Source organism: Nerophis ophidion, linkage group LG04 (assembly GCF_033978795.1).
Source record: "Nerophis ophidion isolate RoL-2023_Sa linkage group LG04, RoL_Noph_v1.0, whole genome shotgun sequence".
Lineage (NCBI taxonomy): Eukaryota > Metazoa > Chordata > Actinopteri > Syngnathiformes > Syngnathidae > Nerophis > Nerophis ophidion.
In genome coordinates this window covers 6,252,618-6,276,966 of record NC_084614.1, presented here as the reverse complement: position 1 = coordinate 6,276,966, position 24,349 = coordinate 6,252,618, and the positions used below count along the sequence as shown (strand labels likewise).

At 46.8% G+C, this 24,349-nt stretch overlaps 1 protein-coding gene across 1 annotated transcript in view; it reads left to right on the top strand.

The window, feature by feature from the left end:
• The window catches only part of LOC133550798 (dynamin-3-like), a 60,989-nt gene that overhangs the window by 13,672 nt on the left and 22,968 nt on the right, over nt 1-24,349 (top strand). The window contains exons 11-14 of the mRNA XM_061896842.1: nt 2,149-2,287; nt 5,876-5,962; nt 17,186-17,256; nt 20,017-20,071. Coding sequence (XP_061752826.1) covers nt 2,149-2,287; nt 5,876-5,962; nt 17,186-17,256; nt 20,017-20,071 — 352 coding nt within the window. The remainder of the gene's footprint in view (nt 1-2,148; nt 2,288-5,875; nt 5,963-17,185; nt 17,257-20,016; nt 20,072-24,349) is intronic.

Genomic DNA, 24,349 nt, shown 5'->3' with positions numbered 1-24,349 from the left:
AACAACACTGTAATAAACATGTGCCATATAGTGAAACCACACTAAACAACACTGTCATAAACATGTGCCATATAGTGAAACCACACAAAACAACACTGTCATAAACATGTGCCATATAGTGAAACCACACTAAACAACACTGTCATAAACATGTGCCATATAGTGAAACCACACTAAACAACACTGTCATGAACATGTGCCATATAGTGAAACCACACTAAACAACACTGTCATAAACATGTGCCATATAGTGAAACCACACTAAACAACACTGTCATAAACATGTGCCACATAGTGACACCACACTAAACAACACTGTCATAAACATGTGCCATATAGTGAAACCACACTAAACAACACTGTCATAAACATGTGCCATATAGTGAAACCACACTAAACAACACTGTCATAAACATGTGCCATATAGTGAAACCACACTAAACAACACTGTCATAAACATGTGCCACATAGTGACACCACACTAAACAACACTGTCATAAACATGTGCCATATAGTGAAACCACACTAAACAACACTGTCATAAACATGTGCCACATAGTGAAACCACACTAAACAACACTGTCATAAACATGTGCCATATAGTGAAACCACACTAAACAACACTGTCATAAACATGTGCCATTTAGTGAAACCCCACTAAACAACACTGTCAAAAACATGTGCCATATAGTGAAACCACACTAAACAACACTGTCATAAACATGTGCCATATAGTGAAACCACACTAAACAACACTGTCATAAACATGTGCCATATAGTGAAACCACACTAAACAACACTGTCATAAACATGTGCCATATAGTGAAACCACACTAAACAACACTGTCATAAACATGTGCCATATAGTGAAACCACACTAAACAACACTGTCATAAACATGTGCCATATAGTGAAACCACACTAAACAACACTGTCATAAACATGTGCCATATAGTGAAACCACACCTAAACAACACTGTCATGAACATGTGCCATATAGTGAAACCACACTAAACAACACTGTCATAAACATGTGCCATATAGTGAAACCACACTAAACAACACTGTCATAAACATGTGCCATATAGTGAAACCACACTAAACAACACTGTCATAAACATGTGCCACATAGTGAAACCACACTAAACAACATTGTCATAAACATGTGCCATATAGTGAAACCACACTAAACAACACTGTCATAAACATGTGCCATATAGTGAAACCACACTAAACAACACTGTCACAAACATGTGCCATATAGTGAAACCACACTAAACAACAATGTCACAAACATGTGCCATATAGTGAAACCACACTAAACAACACTGTCATAAACATGTGCCATATAGTGAAACCACACTAAACAACACTGTCACAAACATGTGCCATATAGTGAAACCACACTAAACAACACTGTCACAAACATGTGCCATATAGTGAAACCACACTAAACAACACTGTCACAAACATGTGCCATATAGTGAAACCCCACTAAACAACACTGTCATAAACATGTGCCATATAGTGAAACCCCACTAAACAACACTGTCATAAACTTTTGCCACATAGTGAAACCACACTAAACAACACTGTCATAAACATGTGCCATATAGTGAAACCACACTAAACAACACTGTCATAAACATGTGCCATATACTGAAACCACACTAAACAACAATGTCATAAACATGTGCCATATAGTGAGACCACACTAAACAACACTGTCATAAACATGTGCCATATAGTGAAACCACACTAAACAACACTGTCATAAACATGTGCCATATAGTGAAACCACACTAAACAACACTGTCATAAACATGTGCCATATAGTGAAACCACACTAAACAACACTGTCATAAACATGTGCCATATAGTGAAACCCCACTAAACAACACTGTCATAAACATGTGCCATATAGTGAAACCCCACTAAACAACACTGTCATAAACATGTGCCATATAGTGAAACCACACTAAACAACACTGTCATAAACATGATCCATATAGTGAAACCACACTAAACAACATTTTGTGTACACATTAGTGTACATTTCATGTTATTTGTGACAATAATGACATTTTTGTGCTATGTGAATATGTGTTGCCATGGCGACAAAATGAGTTGACGGTGTGCCTGTGACAGGACGGGGCTGTTCACGCCCGACATGGCGTTCGAGGCCATCGTGAAGAAGCAGGTCATCAAGCTGAAGGAGCCGTGTGTCAAGTGTGTGGACATGGTCATCCAGGAGCTCATCAACACCGTGCGCCAGTGTTCCCACAAGGTGAGCGTGCACTAAGACGCCAGGAGAACCAGCTTTGGCCGAGAGTCCAGCCTGAGGGCGGGAACTTTTCTTGTCAAATCCAAGTCACTCCAGAGCACTGATTGGCATTAGCGCTCTCACATGGCGATTCCAACGCCTCCAAAATTGTTCATGGAAACCACAATTAAGATGCGCGTAATAAGTGCAATACTTACATTGTTGACACTTTTTGGGGCACGACAGACGACGAAGACTGAACCGACGAGCGTAAACTTTACACTGCTAACGTCTTGGCAAGTGAGACTCAGGAGTGCGAACGTTGCAATAAAACATGAGATGTCATAAACAACTGGCATTTAGTGAAGTATATTTATATAGCGCTTTTCTCTAGTGACTCAAAGCGCTTTACATAGTGAAAACCCAATATCTAAGTTACATTTAAACCAGTGTGGGTGACATTGGGAGCAGGTGGGTAAAGTGTCTTGCCCAAGGACACAACGGCAGTGACTAGGATGGCGGAAGCGGGAATCGAACCTGCAACCCTCAAGTTGCTGGCACGGCCACTCTACCAACTGAGCTATGCCGCCCATTTATCACAACATTTCTATGAAGTGCAACAAAATATTTTTTTCTTGGGATGATTGGAAGGCAAAGTAGGTCAAGAGTGAGAGATGAGGGGGAGGGTAGGCTCAGTCCAGAGGGGGGGGAGAGCCTATGAGAGATGAAGGGGAGGGTAGGCTCAGTCTGGAGGGGGGGGAGAGCCTATGAAAGATGAAGGGGAGGGGAGGCTCAGTCCGGAGGGGGGGGATAGCCTATGAGAGATGAAGGGGAGAGTAGGCTCATTCCGGAGGGGGGGGGGGAGCATATGAGAGATGAAGGGGAGGGTAGGCTCAGTCCGGAGGGGGGGTAAGAGCCTATGAGAGATGAAGGGGAGGGTAGGCTCAGTCCGGAGGGGGGGGGGAGCCTATGAGAGATGAAGGGAAGGGTAGGCTCAGTCTGGAGGGGGGGGCTATGAGAGATGAAGGGGAGGCTAGGCTCAGTCCGGAGGGGGGGAGCATATGAGAGATGAAGGGGAGGGTAGGCTCAGTCTAGAGGGGAGGGTGAGCCTATGAGAGATGAAGGGGTGGGTAGGCTCAGTCCGGAGGGGGGGGGGAGAGCCTATGAGAGATGAAGGGGAGGGTAGGCTCATTCCGGAGGGGGGGGGGGAGCATATGAGAGATGAAGGGGAGGGTAGGCTCAGTCCGGAGGGGGGGTAAGAGCCTATGAGAGATGAAGGGGAGGGTAGGTTCAGTCCGGAGGGGGGGGGGAGCCTATGAGAGATGAAGGGAAGGGTAGGCTCAGTCTGGAGGGGGGGGCTATGAGAGATGAAGGGGAGGCTAGGCTCAGTCCGGAGGGGGGGAGCATATGAGAGATGAAGGGGAGGGTAGGCTCAGTCTAGAGGGGAGGGTGAGCCTATGAGAGATGAAGGGGTGGGTAGGCTCAGTCCGGAGGGGGGGGGGAGAGCCTATGAGAGATGAAGGGGAGGGTAGGCTCATTCCGGAGGGGGGGGGGGAGCATATGAGAGATGAAGGGGAGGGTAGGCTCAGTCCGGAGGGGGGTAAGAGCCTATGAGAGATGAAGGGGAGGGTAGGCTCAGTCCGGAGGGGGGGGGAGCCTATGAGAGATGAAGGGAAGGGTAGGCTCAGTCTGGAGGGGGGGGCTATGAGAGATGAAGGGGAGGCTAGGCTCAGTCCGGAGGGGGGGAGCATATGAGAGATGAAGGGGAGGGTAGGCTCAGTCTAGAGGGGAGGGTGAGCCTATGAGAGATGAAGGGGTGGGTAGGCTCAGTCCGGAGGGGGGGGGAGAGCCTATGAGAGATGAAGGGGAGGGTAGGCTCAGTCCGGGGGGGTGGCTATGAGAGATGAAGGGGAGGGTAGGCTCAGTCTGGAGGGGGGGGGGGGGGGGGGCTATGAGAGATGAAGGGGAGGCTAGGCTCAGTCCGGAGGGGGGGGAGCATATGAGAGATGAAGGGGAGGTAGGCTCAGTCCGGAGGGGGGGGGAGAGCCTATGAGAGATGAAGGGGTGGGTAGGCTCAGTCCGGAGGGGTGGAGAGCCTATGAGAAATGAAGGGGAGGGTAGGCTCAGTCTGGAGGGGGGGGGAGAGCCTATGAGAGATGAAGGGGTGGGTAGGCTCAGTCCGGAGGGGGGAGGAAGAGCCTATGAGAGATGAAGGGGAGGGTAGGCTCAGTCCGGAGGGGGGGGGGCCTATGAGAGATGAAGGGGAGGGTAGGCTCAGTCCGGAGGGGGGGAAGAGAGCCTATAAGATGAAGGGAAGGGTAGGCTCAGTCCGGAGGGGTGGAGAGCCTATGAGAAATGAAGGGGAGGGTAGGCTCAGTCTGGAGGGGGGGGAGAGCCTATGAGAGATGAAGGGGTGGGTAGGCTCAGTCCGGAGGGGGGGGGAAGAGCCTATGAGAGATGAAGGGAGGGTAGGCTCAGTCCGGGGGGGGGGGTGGCTATGAGAGATGAAGAGGAGGGTAGGCTCAGTCCGGAGGGGGGTGGGCTATGAGAGACGAAGGGGAGGGTAGGCTCAGTCCGGAGGGGGGGGGGGTCTATGAGAGATGAAGGGGAGGGTAGGTTCAGTCCGGAGGGGAGGGGGGGGCTATGAGAGATGAAGGGGAGGGTAGGTTCAGTCCGGAGGGGGGGGGGGGGGGGGGGGGGGCTATGAGAGACGAAGGGGAGGGTAGGCTCAGTCCGGAGGGGGGGGGGGGGGCCTATGAGAGATGAAGGGGAGGGTAGGCTCAGTCCGGAGGGGGGGAGGGGAGCCTATGAGAGATGAAGGGGAGGGTAGGTTCAGTCCGGAGGGGGGGGGGGGGGGGGCCTATGAGAGATGAAGGGGAGGGTAGGCTCAGTCCGGAGGGGGGGAGGGGAGCCTATGAGAGATGAAGGGGAGGGTAGGTTCAGTCCGGAGGGGGGGGCCCATGAGAGATGAAGGGGAGGGTAGGCTCAGTCCGGAGGGGGGGAGGGGAGCCTATGAGAGATGAAGGGGAGGGTAGGTTCAGTCCGGAGGGGGGGGGGGAGCCATGAAGCACGTCGACTCAATGCAGACAAGGTCATTCCAAGGTCACAATGTACTTGTCACAGAAATACTGCAAAGCAAATGTACCAAAAATTGTTCTGGCATCGATTACCGGGAATCGATACCGTATCGGTTCAAATGTATACTGTATTAATAATGATAATAAAGTACAACATATACTTCGACGATATCTCCTGCCAGCTGAATCCCTGTCAAACACACCATCGGCAGCTTTTAAAAAAAAAATTATTTTTTTTTTCTACATATTTTCGTGGATAAATGTCCGCCGCATAGATATTATTTAAACATTTCCCTTCTGACTGAGTGGAGAACAAAGTGACGTAGCTTCCAGCTAATGCTAGCAGGTAAGGTCAGATGAGGACACGTTAGCACAGGCATGCTAACATTAGCGTTTGAAACCACAGGCCACCATTTGCTAGTGAAAAAAAACAAAAAACGCAGGTGGCTGTAGCCCACGTGCAGGTGTGTTTTTAGGATGTGTGGCCAAGCCTTTTTTTTGTTGCTGACATTGAAAAAATGTTCCGTTCTGCCAGCTGGAATGTTTCCCCATGCTGCGGGAAGAAACCGAGAGAATCGTCACGTCTCACATCCGAGACAGGGAGAGTCGAGCCAAGGAACAGGTAACACTCCACACTCACCTGGCACAGGTGTGTCCTCTCACACCTTTTGTTTACCATCACAACAATGCAGGAGAATAGTGACTCCAGTGTTTACATGCACCTTGATAGGCCACACCTTCTGTGGGCCCTCAGGTGCACTAGGCCACGCCTTCTGTGGGCCCTCAGGTGCACTAGGCCACATATGCTTAATTTTCTACATTTTAAGACTTCTGGTGGTCTACACAACATGTGATGGTGGTCTACACAACATGTGATGGTGGTCTACACAACATGTGATGGTGTTCTACACAACATGTGACGGTGGTCTACACAAAATGTGACGGTGGTCTACACAACATGTGACGGTGGTCTACACAACATGTGACGGTGGTCTGAACAACATGTGATGGTGGTCTGAACAACATGTGATGGTGGTCTACACAACATGTGATGGTGGTCTACACAATGTGATGGTGGTCTGAACAACATGTGATTGTGGTCTGAACAACATGTGATGGTGGTCTACACAACATGTGATGGTGGTCTACACAATGTGATGGTGGTCTGAACAACATGTGATTGATGTCTACACAATGTGATGGTGGTCTACACAACATGTGATGGTGGTCTACACAATGTGATGGGGGTCTACACAACATGTGATGGTGGTCTACACAACATGTGATGGTGGTCTACACAACATGTGATGGTGGTCTACACAACATGTGATGGTGGTCTACACATGTGATGGTTATCTACACATGTGATGGTGGTCTACACATGTAATGGTGGTCTACATATGTGATGGTGGTCTACACAACATGTGATGGTGGTCTACACAACATGTAATGGTGGTCTACACAACATGTGATGGTGGTCTACACATGTGATGGTGGTCTACACAACATGTGATGGTGGTCTACACAATGTGATGGTGGTCTACACAACATGTGATGGTGGTCTACACATGTGATGGTGGTCTACACAACATGTGATGGTGGTCTACACAATGTGATGGTGGTCTACACAACATGTGATGGTGGTCTACACAATGTGATGGGGGTCTACACAACATGTGATGGTGGTCTACACAACATGTGATGGTGGTCTACACAACATGTGATGGTGGTCTACACATGTGATGGTTATCTACACATGTGATGGTGGTCTACACAACATGTAATGGTGGTCTACACATGTGATGGTGGTCTACACAACATGTAATGGTGGTCTACACAACATGTGATGGTGGTCTACACAACATGTGATGGTGGTCTACACAACATGTAATGGTGGTCTACACAACATGTGATGGTGGTCTACACAACATGTGATGGTGGTCTACACAATGTGATGGTGGTCTGAACAACATGTGATGGTGGTCTACACAATGTGATGGTGGTCTACACAACATGTGATGGTGGTCTACACAATGTGATGGGGGTCTACACAACATGTGATGGTGGTCTACACAACATGTGATGGTGGTCTACACAACATGTGATGGTGGTCTACACATGTGATGGTTATCTACACATGTGATGGTGGTCTACACAACATGTAATGGTGGTCTACACATGTGATGGTGGTCTACACAACATGTGATGGTGGTCTACACAACATGTAATGGTGGTCTACACAACATGTGATGGTGGTCTACACAACATGTGATGGTGATCTACACATGTGATGGTGATCTACACATGTGATGGTGGTCTACACAACATGTGATGGTGGTCTACACAACATGTGATGGTGGTCTACACAACATGTGATGGTGGTCTACACAATGTGATGGTGGTCTACACAACATGTGATGGTGGTCTACACAATGTGATGGTGGTCTACACAACGTGTGATGGTGGTCTACACAACATGTGATGGTGGGCTACACAACGTGTGATGGTGGTCTACACAACATGTGATGGTGATCTACACAACATGTGATGGTGGTCTACACAACATGTGATGGTGGTCTACACATGTGATGGTTATCTACACATGTGATGGTGGTCTACACAACATGTAATGGTGGTCTACACATGTGATGGTGGTCTACACAACATGTGATGGTGGTCTACACAACATGTGACGGTGGTCTACACAAAATGTGACGGTGGTCTACACAACATGTGACGGTGGTCTACACATGTGATGGTGGTCTACACAACATGTGATGGTGGTCTACACAACATGTGATGGTGGTCTAGACATGTGATGGTGATCTACACATGTGATGGTGGTCTACACAACATGTGATGGTGGTCTACACATGTGATGGTGGTCTACACAACATGTGATGGTGGTCTACACAACATTTGATGGTGGTCTACACATGTGATGGTGGTCTACACAACGTGATGGTGGTCTACACAACATGTGATGGTGGTCTACACAACATGTGATGGTGGTCTACACAACATGTGATGGTGGTCTACACAACATGTGATGGTGGTCTACACAGCATGTGATGGTGGTCTACACAACATGTGATGGTGGTCTACACATGTGATGATGGTCTACACATGTGATGGTGGTCTACACAACATGTGATGGTGGTCTACACAACACGTGATGGTGGTCTACACAACATGTGATGGTGGTCTACACAACATGTGATGGTGGTCTACACACATGGTGGTGGTCTACACAACATGTGATGGTGGTCTACATATGTGATGGTGGTCTACACAACATGTGATGAAGGTCTACACAACATGTGATGGTGGTCTACACAACATGTGATGGTGGTCTACACAACATGTGATGGTGGTCTACACAACATGTGATGGTGGTCTACACAACATGTGATGATGGTCTACACAACATGTGATGGTGGTTTAGACATGTGATGGTGATCTACACATGTGATGGTGGTCTACACAACATGTGATGGTGGTCTACACATGTGATGGTGGTCTACACAACATGTGATGGTGGTCTACACAACAAGTGATGGTGGTCTACACAACATGTGATGGTGGTCTACACAGCATATGATGGTGGTCTACACAACATGTGATGGTGGTCTACACAACATGTGATGGTGGTCTACACAACATGTGATGGTGATCTACACAACATGTGATGGTGGTCTACACCACATGTGATGGTGGACCACACAACATGTGATAGTGGTCTACACAATGTGATGGTGGTCTACACAACATGTGATGGTGATCTACACAACATGCGATGGTGGTCTACACATGTGATGGTGGTCTACACAAAATGTGATGGTGGTCTAAACATGTGATGGTGTTCTACACATGTGATGGTGGTCTACACAACATGTGATGGTGGTCTACACAATGTGATGGTGGTCTACACAACATGTGATGGTGGTATACACAACTTGTGATGGTGGTCTACACAACATGTGATGGTTGTATACTCAACTTGTGATGGTGGTCTACACACCATGTGATGGTGGTCTACACAACATGTGATGGTGGTCTACACAACGTGATCGTGGTCTACACAACATGCGATGGTGGTCTACACAACATGTGATGGTGGTCTACACATGTGATGGTGGTCTACACATGATGATGGTCTACACAACATGTGATGGTGGTCTACACAACATGTGATGGTGGTCTACACAACATGTAATGGTGGTCTACACATGTGATCGTGTTCTACACAAAGTGTGATGATGGTCTACACAACATGTGATGGTGGTCTACACAACATGTGATGGTGGTCTACACAACATGTGATGGTGGTCTACACAACATGTGATGGTGGTCTACACAAAGTGTGATGGTGGTCTACACAACATGTGATGGTGGTCTACACAACATGTGATGGTGGTCTACACAATGTGATGGTGGTCTACACAACATGTGATGGTAGTCTACACAACTTATGATGGTGGTCTACACAACATGTGATGGTAGTCTACACAACATGTGATGGTGGTCTACACAACATGTGTTGGAGGTCTACACAACATGTGATGGTGGTCTACATGACATGTGATGGTGGTCTACACATGTGATGGTGGTCTACACAACATGTGATGGTGGTCTACACAACATGTGATGGTGGGCTACACAACGTGATGGTGGTCTACACAACATGTGATGGTGGTCTACACAATGTGATGGTGGTCTACACGTGATGGTGGTATACACAACATGTGTTGGAAGTCTACACAACATGTGATGGTGGTCTACACAACATGTGATGGTGGTCTACATAACGTGATGGTGGTCTACATAACATGTGATGGTGGTCTACACAACATGTGATGGTGGTCTACACAACATGTGATGATGGTCTACACATGTGATGGTGGTCTACACAACATGTGATGGTGGTCTACACAACACGTGATGGTGGTCTACACAACATGTGATGGTGATCTACACAACATGTGATGGTGGTCTACACACATGATGGTGGTCTACACAACATGTGATGGTGGTCTACATATGTGATGGTGGTCTACACAACATGTGATGGTGGTCTACACATGTGATGGTGGTCTACACAACATGTGTTGGAAGTCTACACAACATGTGATGGTGGTCTACACAACATGTGATGGTGGTCTACACAACATGTGATAGTGGTCTACACAACATGTGATGGTGGTCTACACAACATGTAATGGTGGTCTACACAACATTTGATGGTGGTCTACACATGTGATGGTGGTCTACACAACATGTGATGGTGGTCTACACAACATGTGATGGTGGTCTACACACGTGATGGTGGTCTACACGTGATGGTGGTCTACACAACATGTGATGGTGGTCTACACAACATGTGATGGTGGTCTACACAACATGTGATGGTGGTCTACACAACATGTGATGGTGGTCTACACACGTGATGGTGGTCTACACAACATGTGATGGTGGTCTACACGTGATGGTGGTCTACACAACATGTGTTGGAAGTCTACACAACATGTGATGGTGGTCTACACAACATGTGATGGTGGTCTACATAACGTGATGGTGGTCTACATAACATGTGATGGTGGTCTACACATGTGATGGTGATCTACACATGTGATGGTGGTCTACACAACATGTGATGGTGGTCTACACAACATGTGATGGTGGTCTACACATGTGATGGTGGTCTACACAATGTGATGGTGGTCTACACAACATGTGATGGTGGTCTACACAATGTGATGGTGGTCTACACATGTGATGGTGGTCTACACAACATGCGATGGTGGTTTACACAACATGCGATGGTGGTCTACACATGTGATGGTGGTCTACACAAAATGTGATGGTGGTCTACACATGTGATGGTGTTCTACACATGTGATGGTGGTCTACACAACATGTGATGGTGGTCTACACAATGTGATGGTGGTCTACACAACATGTGATGGTGGTCTACACAACTTGTGATGGTGGTCTACACAACATGTGATGGTGGTCTACATGTGATGGCGGTATAGCTCGGTTGGTAGAGTGGCCGTGCCAGCAACTTGAGGGTTGCAGGTTCGATTCCCGCTTCAGCCATCCTAGTCACTGCTGTTGTGTCCTTGGGCAAGACACTTTACCCACCTGCTCCCAGTGCCACCCACACTGGTTTAAATGTAACTTAGATATTGGGTTTCACTATGTAAAGCGCTTTGAGTCACTTGAGAAAAAGCGCTATATAAATATAATTCACTTCACTTCACTTCACTTCACAACATGTGATGGTGGTCTACACAACGTGATGGTGGTCTACACAACATGTGATGGTGGTCTACACATGTGATGGTGGTCTACACGTGATGATGGTCTACACAACATGTGATGGTGGTCTACACAACATGTGATGGTGGTCTACACAAAATGTAATGGTGGTCTACACATGTGATGGTGTTCTACACAACATGTGATGGTGGTCTACACAACATGTGATGGTGGTCTACACAACATGTGATGGTGGTCTACACACGTGATGGTGGTCTACACATGTGATGGTGGTCTACACAACATGTGATGGTGGTCTACACAACATGTGATGGTGGTCTACACAACATGTGATGGTGGTCTACACAATGTGATGGTCTACACAACATGTGATGGTGGTCTACACAATGTGATGGTCTACACAACATGTGATGGTGGTCTACACACGTGATGGTGGTCTACACAACATGTGATGGTGGTCTACACAATGTGATGGTGGTCTACAAATGATGGTGGTCTACACAACATGTGTTGGAGGTCTACACAACATGTGATGGTGGTCTACACAACATGTGATGGTGGTCTACATAACGTGATGGTGGTCTACATAACATGTGATGGTGGTCTACACATGTGATGGTGATCTACACATGTGATGGTGGTCTACACAACATGTGATGGTGGTCTATGCAACATGATGGTGGTCTACACAACATGTGATGGTGGTCTACACAACATGTGATGGTGGTCTACACAACATGTGATGGTGGTCTACACAATGTGATGTGGTCTACACAACATGTGATGGTGGTCTACACAATGTGATGGTGGTCTACACATGTGATGGTGGTCTACACAATATGTGATGGTGGTCTACACAACGTGATGGTGGTCTACACAACATGCGATCGTGGTCTACACAACATACGATGGTGGTCTACACATGTGATGGTGGGCTACATGTGATGGTGGTCTACACAAAATGTGATGGTGGTCTACACAAAATGTGATGGTGGTCTACACATGTGATGGTGTTCTACACATGTGATGGTGGTCTACACAACATGTGATGGTGGTCTACACAATGTGATGGTGGTCTACACAACATGTGATGGTGGTCTACACAACTTGTGATGGTGGTCTACACAACATGTGATGGTGGTCTACACAACATGTTATGGTGGTCTACACAACGTGATCGTGGTCTACACAACATGTGATGGTGGTCTACACATGTGATGGTGGTCTACACGTGATGATGGTCTACACAACATGTGATGGTGGTCTACACAACATGTGATGGTGGTCTACACAAAATGTAATGGTGGTCTACACATGTGATGATGTTCTACACATGTGATGGTGGTCTACACAACATGTGATGGTGGTCTACACAAAGTGTGATGGTGGTCTACACAACATGTGATGGTGGTCTACACAATGTGATGGTGGTCTACACAACATGTGATGGTGGTCTACACAACATGTGATGGTAGTCTACACAACTTATGATGGTGGTCTACACAACATGTGATGGTGGTCTACACATGTGATGGTGGTCTACACAACACGTGATGGTGGTCTACACAACATGTGATGGTGGGCTACACAACATGTGATGGTGGGCTACACAACATGTGATGGTGGTCTACACAATGTGATGGTGGTCTACACATGTGATGGTGGTCTACACAACATGTGATGGTGGGCTACACAACGTGATGGTGGTCTACACAACATGTGATGGTGGTCTACACAATGTGATGGTGGTCTACAAGTGATGGTGGTATACACAACATGTGTTGGAAGTCTACACAACATGTGATGGTGGTCTACACAACATGTGATGGTGGTCTACATAACGTAATGGTGGTCTACATGTGATGGTGGTCTACACAACATGTGATGGTGGTCTACACAACATGTGATGATGGTCTACACATGTGATGTTGTTCTACACAACATGTGATGGTGGTCTACACAACACGTGATGGTGGTCTACACAATACGTGATGGTGGTCTACACAACATGTGATGGTGGTCTACACACATGGTGGTGGTCTACACAACATGTGATGGTGGTCTACATATGTGATGGTGGTCTACACAACATGTGATGGTGGTCTACACAACATGTGATGGTGGTCTACACAACCTGTGATGGTGGTCTACTCAACATGTGATGGTGGTCTACACAACATGTGATGGTGGTCTACACAACATGTGATGGTGGTCTACACAACATGTGTTGGAAGTCTACACAACATGTGATGGTGGTCTACACAACATGTGATGGTGGTCTACACATGTGATGGTGGTCTACACAACATGTGATGGTGGTCTACACAACATGTAATGGTGGTCTACACAACATGTGATGGTGGGCTACACAACATGTGATGGTGGTCTACACAATGTGATGGTGGTCTACACATGTGATGGTGGTCTACACAACATGTGATGGTGGGCTACACAACGTGATGGTGGTCTACACAACATGTGATGGTGGTCTACAAGTGATGGTGGTATACACAACATGTGTTGGAGGTCTACACAACATGTGATGGTGGTCTACACAACATGTGATGGTGGTCTACATAACGTGATGGTGGTCTACATGTGATGGTGGTCTACACAACATGTGATTATGGTCTACACATGTGATGGTGGTCTACACAACATGTGATGGTGGTCTACACAACACGTGATGGTGGTCTACACAACATGTGATGGTGGTCTACACAACATGTGATGGTGGTCTACACACATGGTGGTGGTCTACACAACATGTGATGGTGGTCTACATATGTGATGGTGGTCTACACAACATGTGATGGTGGTCTACACAACATGTGATGGTGGTCTACACAACATGTGATGGTGGTCTACTCAACATGTGATGGTGGTCTACACAACATGTGATGGTGGTCTACACAACATGTGATGGTGGTCTACACATGTGATGGTGGTCTACACATGTGATGGTGGTCTACACAACATGTGTTGGAGGTCTACACAACATGTGATGGTGGTCTACACAACATGTGATGGTGGTCTACACAACATGTGATGGTGGTCTACACAACATGTGATGGTGGTCTACACAACATGTGATGGTGGTCTACACAACATGTGATGGTGGTCTACACAACATGTGATGGTGGTCTACACAACATGTGATGGTGGTCTACACACGTGATGGTGGTCTACACACGTGATGGTGGTCTACACATGTGATGGTGGTCTACACAACATGTGATGGTGGTCTACACAATGTGATGGTCTACACAACATGTGATGGTGGTCTACACAACATGTGATGGTGGTCTACACAACATGTGATGGTGGTCTACACAATGTGATGGTGGTCTACACGTGATGGTAGTCTACACAACATGTGTTGGAAGTCTACACAACATGTGTTGGAAGTCTACACAACATGTGATGGTGGTCTACACAACATGTGATGGTGGTCTACATAACGTGATGGTGGTCTACATAACATGTGATGGTGGTCTACACATGTGATGGTGGTCTACACAACATGTGATGGTGGTCCATGCAACATGATGGTGGTCTACACAACATGTGATGGTGGTCTACACAACATGTGATGGTGGTCTACACAACATGTGATGATGGTCTACACAACATGTGATGATGGTCTACACAACATGTCATGATGGTCTACACAACATGTGATGGTTGTCTACACAACATGTGATGGTGGTCTACACAACATGTGATGGTGGTCTACACAATGTGATGGACTACACAACATGTGACGGTGGTCTACACAACATGTGTTGGAGGTCTACACAACATGTGATGGTGGTCTACACAACATTTGATGGTGGTCTACACAACAGGGTGTGACAGAGGTCGCCAACTGGACATACTGGAACAAAATTATAGCAAAAAAATATATAATGTTATACACAACAATATGATGTTACACAGCAGCTATTGTTGTCAGCTAATGTTTTTATTTTACTGTTCAAATACTTGATATATGCATACTTTGTATGTTTGTATGTATGTATAAAATGTATCTATGTATATGTATGAATATGTATGTATGTATGTATGCATGTATATACATGTGTGTATGTGTATATGTACAGTATGTATATGTTTGTGTGTGTATGTACATATATGTGTATGTATGTACAGTATGTCACATACAGTACACAATATGTTGTGTTGTAGTAGCTATGTATGTATGCATGTATGTATACATGTACTGTATGTATGTAAGTACTTATGTGTATGTATTTATGTATGTATATGTGTATGTATGTATGTATGTATACATGTACAGTATGTATGTATTTATGTGTATGCATTTATGTATGTGTATGTATGTATGTATGTATGTATACATGTACAGTATGTGTGTATGTATTTATATGTGTATGTATTTATGTATGCATATGTGTATGTATGTATGTATACATGTACAGTATGTGTGTATGTATTTATATGTGTATGTATTTATGTATGCATATGTGTATGTATGTATGTATACATGTACAGTATGTATGTATGTATTTATGTGTATGCATTTATGTATGTATATGTGTATGTATACATGTACAGTATGTATGTATGTATTTATATGTGTATGTATTTATGTATGTATATGTGTATGTATGTATGTATGTATGTATGTATGTATGTATGTATACATGTACAGTATGTATGTATGTATTTATATGTGTATGTATTTATGTATGTATGTATGTATGTATGTATGTATGTATGTATACATGTACAGTATGTATGTATGTATTTATATGTGTATGTATTTATGTATGTATATGTGTATGTATGTATGTATGTATGTATGTATGTATGTATACATGTACAGTATGTATGTATGTATTTATATGTGTATGTATTTATGTATGTATGTATGTATGTATGTATGTATACATGTACAGTATGTATGTATGTATTTATATGTGTATGTATTTATGTATGTATATGTGTATGTATGTATGTATGTATGTATGTATGTATGTATGTATGTATACATGTACAGTATGTATGTATATGTGTATGTATGTATGTATGTATGTATGTATGTATACATGTACAGTATGTATGTATATGTGTATGTATGTATGTATGCATGTATGTATGTATGTATGTATGTATACATGTACAGTATGTATGTATATGTGTATGTATATATGTATGTATACATGTACAGTATGTATGTATATGTGTATGTATTTATGTATGTATATATGTATGTATGTATGTATACATGTACAGTATGTATGTATTTATGTATGTATATGTGTATGTATGTATGTATGTATGTATGTATGTATGTATGTATGTATGTATGTATGTATGTATGTATGTATACATGTACAGTATGTATGTATATGTGTATGTATATATGTATGTATACATGTACAGTATGTATGTATATGTGTATGTATTTATGTATGTATATATGTATGTATGTATGTATACATGTACAGTATGTATTTATTTATGTATGTATATGTGTATGTATGTACAGTATGTACATATTTGTGTATGATAGAGTAAACGCTTTGTGGTGTTGCAGGTTCTGTTGGTGATTGACATCCAACTGTCTTACATCAACACCAACCATGAGGACTTCATTGGCTTTGCAAAGTAAAAAACATTATTATTATTATTATTATTATCGTTGTGATGATTTAAAAATTAATGATTGAAGTGAAACTTGGAGAGGCGTGATTGGGAAGAATGGCCGCCCGAATCTGTACCCGAGTGGTATTTTGTTATTGGACTTCTGTGCTTGTCACGGATTGTCCATAACAGACACCATGTTCAAACATAAGGGTGTCCATATGTGCACTTAGCACCAGGACCCCCAGGGCCGCAGTTCCATGATCGACTTTGTAGTTGTGTCATCGGATTTGCGGCCTCATATTATGGACACTCGGGTGAAGAGAGGGGCGGAGCTTTGTACCGATCACCACCTGGTGGTGAGTTGGCTGCGATGGTGGGGGAGGATGCCGGACAGACCTGGCAGGCCCAAGCGAATTGTGAGGGTCTGCTGGGAACGTCTGGCAGAGTCTCCTGAGAGTTTCAATTCCCACCTGCGGAAGAACTTTGAACATGTCACGAGGGAGGTGCTGGACATTGAGTCCGAGTGGACCATGTTCCGCACCTCTATTGTTGAGGTGGCCGATCGGAGCTGTGGCCGCAAGGTAGTTGGTGCCTGTCGGGGCCGTAATTCTAGAACCCGTTGGTGGACACCAGCGGTGAGGGGTGCAGTCAAGCTGAAGAAGGAGTCCTATCGGGTTCTTTTGGCTCATAGGACATCGGAGGCAGTGGACCGGTACCGACGGGCCAAGCGGTGTGTAGCTTCAGCGGTCGCAGAGACAAAAACTCGGACATGGGAGGAGTTCGGGGAAGCCATGGAAAACGACTTCCGGACGGCTTCGAAGCGATTCTGAACCACCGTCCGCCGCCTCAGGAAGGGGAAGCAGTGCACTGTCAAAACCGTGTACGGTGAGGATGGTGTTCTGCTGACCTGAACTGCGAATGTTGTGGATAGGTGGAAGGAATACTTCAAAGACCTCCTCAATCCCACCAACACGTCTTCCTATGAGGAAGCAGTGCCTGGGGATTCTGTGGTGGTCTCTCCTATTTCTGGGGCTGAGGTCGCTGAGGTAGTTAAAAAGCTCCTCGGTGGCAAGGCCCCAGGGGTGGATGAGATCCGCCCGGAGTTCCTTAAGGCTCTGGATGCTGTGGGGCTGTCTTGGTTGACAAGACTCTGCAGTATCGCGTGGACATCGGGGGCGGTACCTCTGGATTGGCAGACCGGGGTGGTGGTCCCTCTCTTTAAGAAGGGGGACCGGAGAGTGTGTTCCAACTATCGTGGGATCACACTCCTCAGCCTTCCCGGTAAGGTTTATTCAGGTTTACTGGAGAGGAGACTACGCCGGATAGTCGAACTTCGGATTCAGGAGGAACAGTGTGGTTTTCGTCCTGGTCGTGGAACTGTGGACCAGCTCTATACTCTCGGCAGGGTTCTTGAGGGTGCATGGGAGTTTGCCCAACCAGTCTACATGTGCTTTGTGGACTTGGAGAAAGCATTCGACCGTGTCCCTTGGGAAGTCCTGTGGGGAGTGCTCAGAGAGTATGGGGTACTGGACTGTCTTATTGTGGCGGTCCGCTCCCTGTATGATCAGTGCCAGAGCTAGGTCCGCATTGCCGGCAGTAAGTCGGACACATTTCCAGTGAGGGTTGGACTCCGCCAATGCTACCCTTTGTCACTAATTCTGTTCATAACTTTTATGGACAGAATTTCTAGGCGCAGTCAAGGCGTTGAGGGGTTCCGGTTTGGTGGCCGTGGGATTAGGTCTCTGCTTTTTGCAGATGATGTGGTCCTGATGGCTTCATCTGGCCAAGATCTTCAGCTCTCACTGGATCGGTTTGCAGCGGAGTGTGAAGCGACCGGAATGAGAATCAGCACCTCCAAGTCCGAGTCCATGGTTCTCTCCTGGAAAAGGGTGGAGTGCCATCTCCGGGTTGGGGAGGAGACCCTGCCCCAAGTGGAGGAGTTCAAGTACCTAGGAGTCTTGTTCACGAGTGGGGGAAGAGTGGATGGTGAGATCGACAGGCGGATCGGTGCGGCGTCTTCAGTAATGCGGACGTTGTACCGATCCACTGTGGTGAAGAAGGAGCTGAGCCGGAAGGCAAAGCTCTCAATTTACCGGCCGATCTACGTTCCCATCCTCACCTATGGTCATGAGCTTTGGGTCATGACCGAAAGGATTAGATCACGGGTACAAGCGGCCGAAATGAGTTTCCAGGTCTCTCCCTTAGAGATAGGGTGAGAAGCTCTGCCATCCGGGAGGAACTCAAAGTAAAGCCGCTGCTCCTCCACATGGAGAGGAGCCAGATGAGTTGGTTCGGGCATCTGGTCAGGATGCCACCTGAACGCCTCCCTAGGGAGGTGTTTAGGGCACGTCCAACCGGTAGGAGGCCACGGGGAAGACCCAGGACACGTTGGGAAGACTATGTCTCCCGGCTGGCCTGGGAACGCCTCGGGATCCCCCGGGAAGAGCTGGACGAAGTGGCTGGAGAGAGGGAAGTCTGGGCTTCCCTGCTTAGGCTGCTGCCCCCGCGACCCGACCTCGGATAAGCGGAAGAAGATGGATGGATGGATGGATGATTGAAGTTCCAGTAGATCCTGGTATACTAGTATACTAAACTAGTAGCGGTATACAATATTAGTAGCTGTACACTAATACTAGTAGTGGTTGTAGAACCCTAGAAGTCTACAACAATGCTGAGTGATCTTCTGTAAGGAGCATGTTGTCTTCACCTTCACCCTTCTTCCCTTCCTCATGTGACCTTGGCGTGACCTCTGTGTGACCTGGGCGTGACCCCGGCTCACAGTGCTCAGCAGAGGAGCAGTCAGACCAACAAGAGCCAGAGTTCTGCCACCAACCAGGTGAGTGTGTCACATGACTTCCTCTACACCTTCATCTTCATCTTCATCCTGGCCCATGGAGGTGCCGTCTCCTCCTTAAGCCACGCCCTCTAGTGGTGCTGTGAGGGACTACCACTGTGGCTGCAGTACTGTAGCTGGCCAGTGGGTGGTGCTGTGGGACGAGTGGTGTGTCCACCACCACCTTCAAGTGTTCTGTGAGAGGGCTGAGATATTCAGCACTCTACTGTGGGCTGGTGACGTTTCATGTGTCAGGTGAATTGTCACCAAAGTATAAATCTACTTCCTGCTGTGCAGGAAATGGAAGTCTTGTCTAAAACTGTGACTCCCAACCACCTAAATGTGGGGACCCCTGAGTGACTAACACACTTAAATGCGGGGGGGCCCCTGAGTGACTAACACTTAAATGTGGGGGTCCCCTGAGTGACTAACACACTTAAATGTGGGGACCCCTGAGTGACTAACACACTTAAATGTGGGGGACCCCTGAGTGACTAACACACTTAAATGTGGGGGACCCCTGAGTGAATAACACACTTAAATGTGGGGGACCCCTGAGTGACTAACACACTTAAATGTGGGGGACCCCTGTGTGACTAACACACTTAAATGTGGGGGACCCCTGAGTGACTAACACACTTAAATGTGGGGGGACCCCTGAGTGACTAACACACTTAAATGTGGGGGACCCCTGAGTGACTAACACACTTAAATGTGGGGGACCCCTGAGTGAATAACACACTTAAATGTGGGGGACCCCTGAGTGAATAACACACTTAAATGTGGGGGACCCCTGTGTGACTAACACACTTAAATGTGGGGACCCCTGAGTGACTAACACACTTAAATGTGGGGGACCCCTGAGTGACTAACACACTTAAATGTGGGGGACCCCTGAGTGACTAACACACTTAAATGTGGGGGACCCCTGAGTGACTAACACACTTAAATGTGGGGGACCCCTGAGTGACTAACACACTTAAATGTGGGGACCCCTGAGTGACTAACACACTTAAATGTGGGGGACCCCTGAGTGACTAACACACTTAAATGTGGGGGACCCCTGAGTGACTAACACACTTAAATGTGGGGGACCCCTGTGTGACTAACACACTTAAATGTGGGGGGACCCCTGAGTGACTAACACAATTAAATGTGGGGGACCCTGAGTGACTAACACACTTAAATGTGGAGGACCCCTGTGTGACTAACACACTTAAATGTGGGGGACCCCTGTTTGACTAACACACTTAAATGTGGGGGCCCCTGTGTGACTAACACACTTAAATGTGGGGGACCGCTGAGTGACTAACACACTTAAATGTGGGGGACCCCTGAGTGACTAACACACTTAAATGTGGGGGACCCTGTGTGACTAACACACTTAAATGTGGGGGACCCCTGTGTGACCAACACTTAAATGTGGGGGACCCCTGAGTGACTAACACACTTAAATGTGGGGGACCCCTGAGTGACTAACACACTTAAATGTGGGGGACCCCTGAGTGTCTAACACACTTAAATGTGGGGGACCCCTGAGTGACTAACACACTTAAATGTGGGGGACCCCTGTGTGACTAACACTTAAATGTGGGGGACCCCTGAATGAATAACACACTTAAATGTGGGGGACCCCTGAGTGACTAACACTTCAATGTGGGGGACCCCTGAGTGACTAACACACTTAAATGTGGGGGACCCCTGTGTGACTAACACACTTAAATGTGGGGGACCCCTGAGTGACTAACACACTTAAATGTGGGGACCCCTGAGTGACTAACACACTTAAATGTGGGGGACCCCTGAGTGACTAACACACTTAAATGTGGGGGACCCCTGAGTGACTAACACACTTAAATGTGGGGGACCCCTGAGTGACTAACACACTTAAATGTGGGGGACCCCTGAGTGACTAACACACTTAAATGTGGGGGACCCCTGAGTGACTAACACACTTAAATGTGGGGGACCCCTGAGTGAATAACACACTTAAATGTGGGGGACCCCTGAGTGACTAACACACTTAAATGTGGGGGACCCCTGAGTGACTAACACACTTAAATGTGGGGGACCCCTGTGTGACTAACACACTTAAATGTGGGGGACCCCTGAGTGACTAACACACTTAAATGTGGGGACCCCTGAGTGACTAACACACTTAAATGTGGGGGACCCTGAGTGACTAACACACTTAAATGTGGGGGACCCCTGAGTGACTAACACACTTAAATGTGGGGGACCCCTGAGTGACTAACACACTTAAATGTGGGGGACCCCTGAGTGACTAACACACTTAAATGTGGGGGACCCTGAGTGACTAACACACTTAAATGTGGGGGACCCCTGGGTGACTAACACACTTAAATGTGGGGGACCCTGAGTGACTTACACACTTAAATGTGGGGGACCCCTGGGTGACTAACACACTTAAATGTGGGGGACCCTGAGTGACTTACACACTTAAATGTGGGGGACCCCTGTGTGACTAACACACTTAAATGTGGGGGACCCCTGAGTGACTAACACACTTAAATGTGGGGGACCCCTGAGTGACTAACAAACTAAAATGTGGGGGACCCCTGAGTGACTAACACACTTAAATGTGGGGGACCCCTGTATGACTAACACACTTAAATGTGGGGGACCCCTGAGTGACTAACACACTTAAATGTGGGGGACCCTGAGTGACTAACACACTTAAATGTGGGGGACCCTGAGTGACTAACACACTTAAATGTGGGGGACCCTGAGTGACTAACACACTTAAATGTGGGGGACCCCTGAGTGACTAACACACTTAAATGTGGGGGACCCCTGTGTGACTTACACACTTAAATGTGGGGGACCCTGAGTGACTAACACACTTAAATGTGGGGGACCCTGAGTGACTAACACACTTAAATGTGGGGGACCCTGAGTGACTAACACACTTAAATGTGGGGGACCCCTGGGTGACTAACACACTTAAATGTGGGGGACCCTGAGTGACTTACACACTTAAATGTGGGGGACCCCTGTGTGACTAACACACTTAAATGTGGGGGACCCCTGAGTGACTAACACACTTAAATGTGGGGGACCCCTGAGTGACTAACAAACTAAAATGTGGGGGACCCCTGAGTGACTAACACACTTAAATGTGGGGGACCCCTGAGTGACTAACACACTTAAATGTGGGGGACCCCTGAGTGACTAACACACTTAAATGTGGGGGACCCCTGAGTGACTAACACACTTAAATGTGGGGGACCCCTGAGTGACTAACACACTTAAATGTGGGGGACCCCTGAGTGACTAACACACTTAAATGTGGGGGACCCCTGAGTGACTAACACACTTAAATGTGGGGGACCCCTGTGTGACTAACACACTTAAATGTGGGGGACCCCTGAGTGTCTAACACACTTAAATGTGGGGGACCCCTGAGTGACTAACACACTTAAATGTGGGGGACCCCTGTGTGACTAACACTTAAATGTGGGGGACCCCTGAGTGAATAACACACTTAAATGTGGGGGACCCCTGAGTGACTAACACACTTAAATGTGGGGGACCCCTGAGTGACTAACACACTTAAATGTGGGGGACCCCTGTGTGACTAACACACTTAAATGTGGGGGACCCCTGAGTGACTAACACACTTAAATGTGGGGACCCCTGAGTGACTAACACACTTAACTGTGGGGGACCCCTGAGTGACTAACACTTCAATGTGGGGGACCCCTGAGTGACTAACACACTTAACTGTGGGGGACCCCTGAGTGACTAACACACTTAACTGTGGGGGACCCCTGAGTGACTAACACACTTAAATGTGGGGGACCCCTGAGTGACTAACACACTTAACTGTGGGGGACCCCTGAGTGACTAACACTTCAATGTGGGGGACCCCTGAGTGACTAACACACTTAACTGTGGGGGACCCCTGAGTGACTAACACACTTAAATGTGGGGGGACCCCTGAGTGACTAACACAATTAAATGTGGGGGACCCTGAGTGACTAACACACTTAAATGTGGAGGACCCCTGTGTGACTAACACACTTAAATGTGGGGGACCCCTGTTTGACTAACACACTTAAATGTGGGGGACCCCTGAGTGACTAACACACTTAAATGTGGGGGACCCCTGAGTGACTAACACACTTAAATGTGGGGGACCCCTGAGTGACTAACACACTTAAATGTGGGGGACCCCTGAGTGACTAACACACTTAACTGTGGGGGACCCCTGAGTGACTAACACTTCAATGTGGGGGACCCCTGAGTGACTAACACACT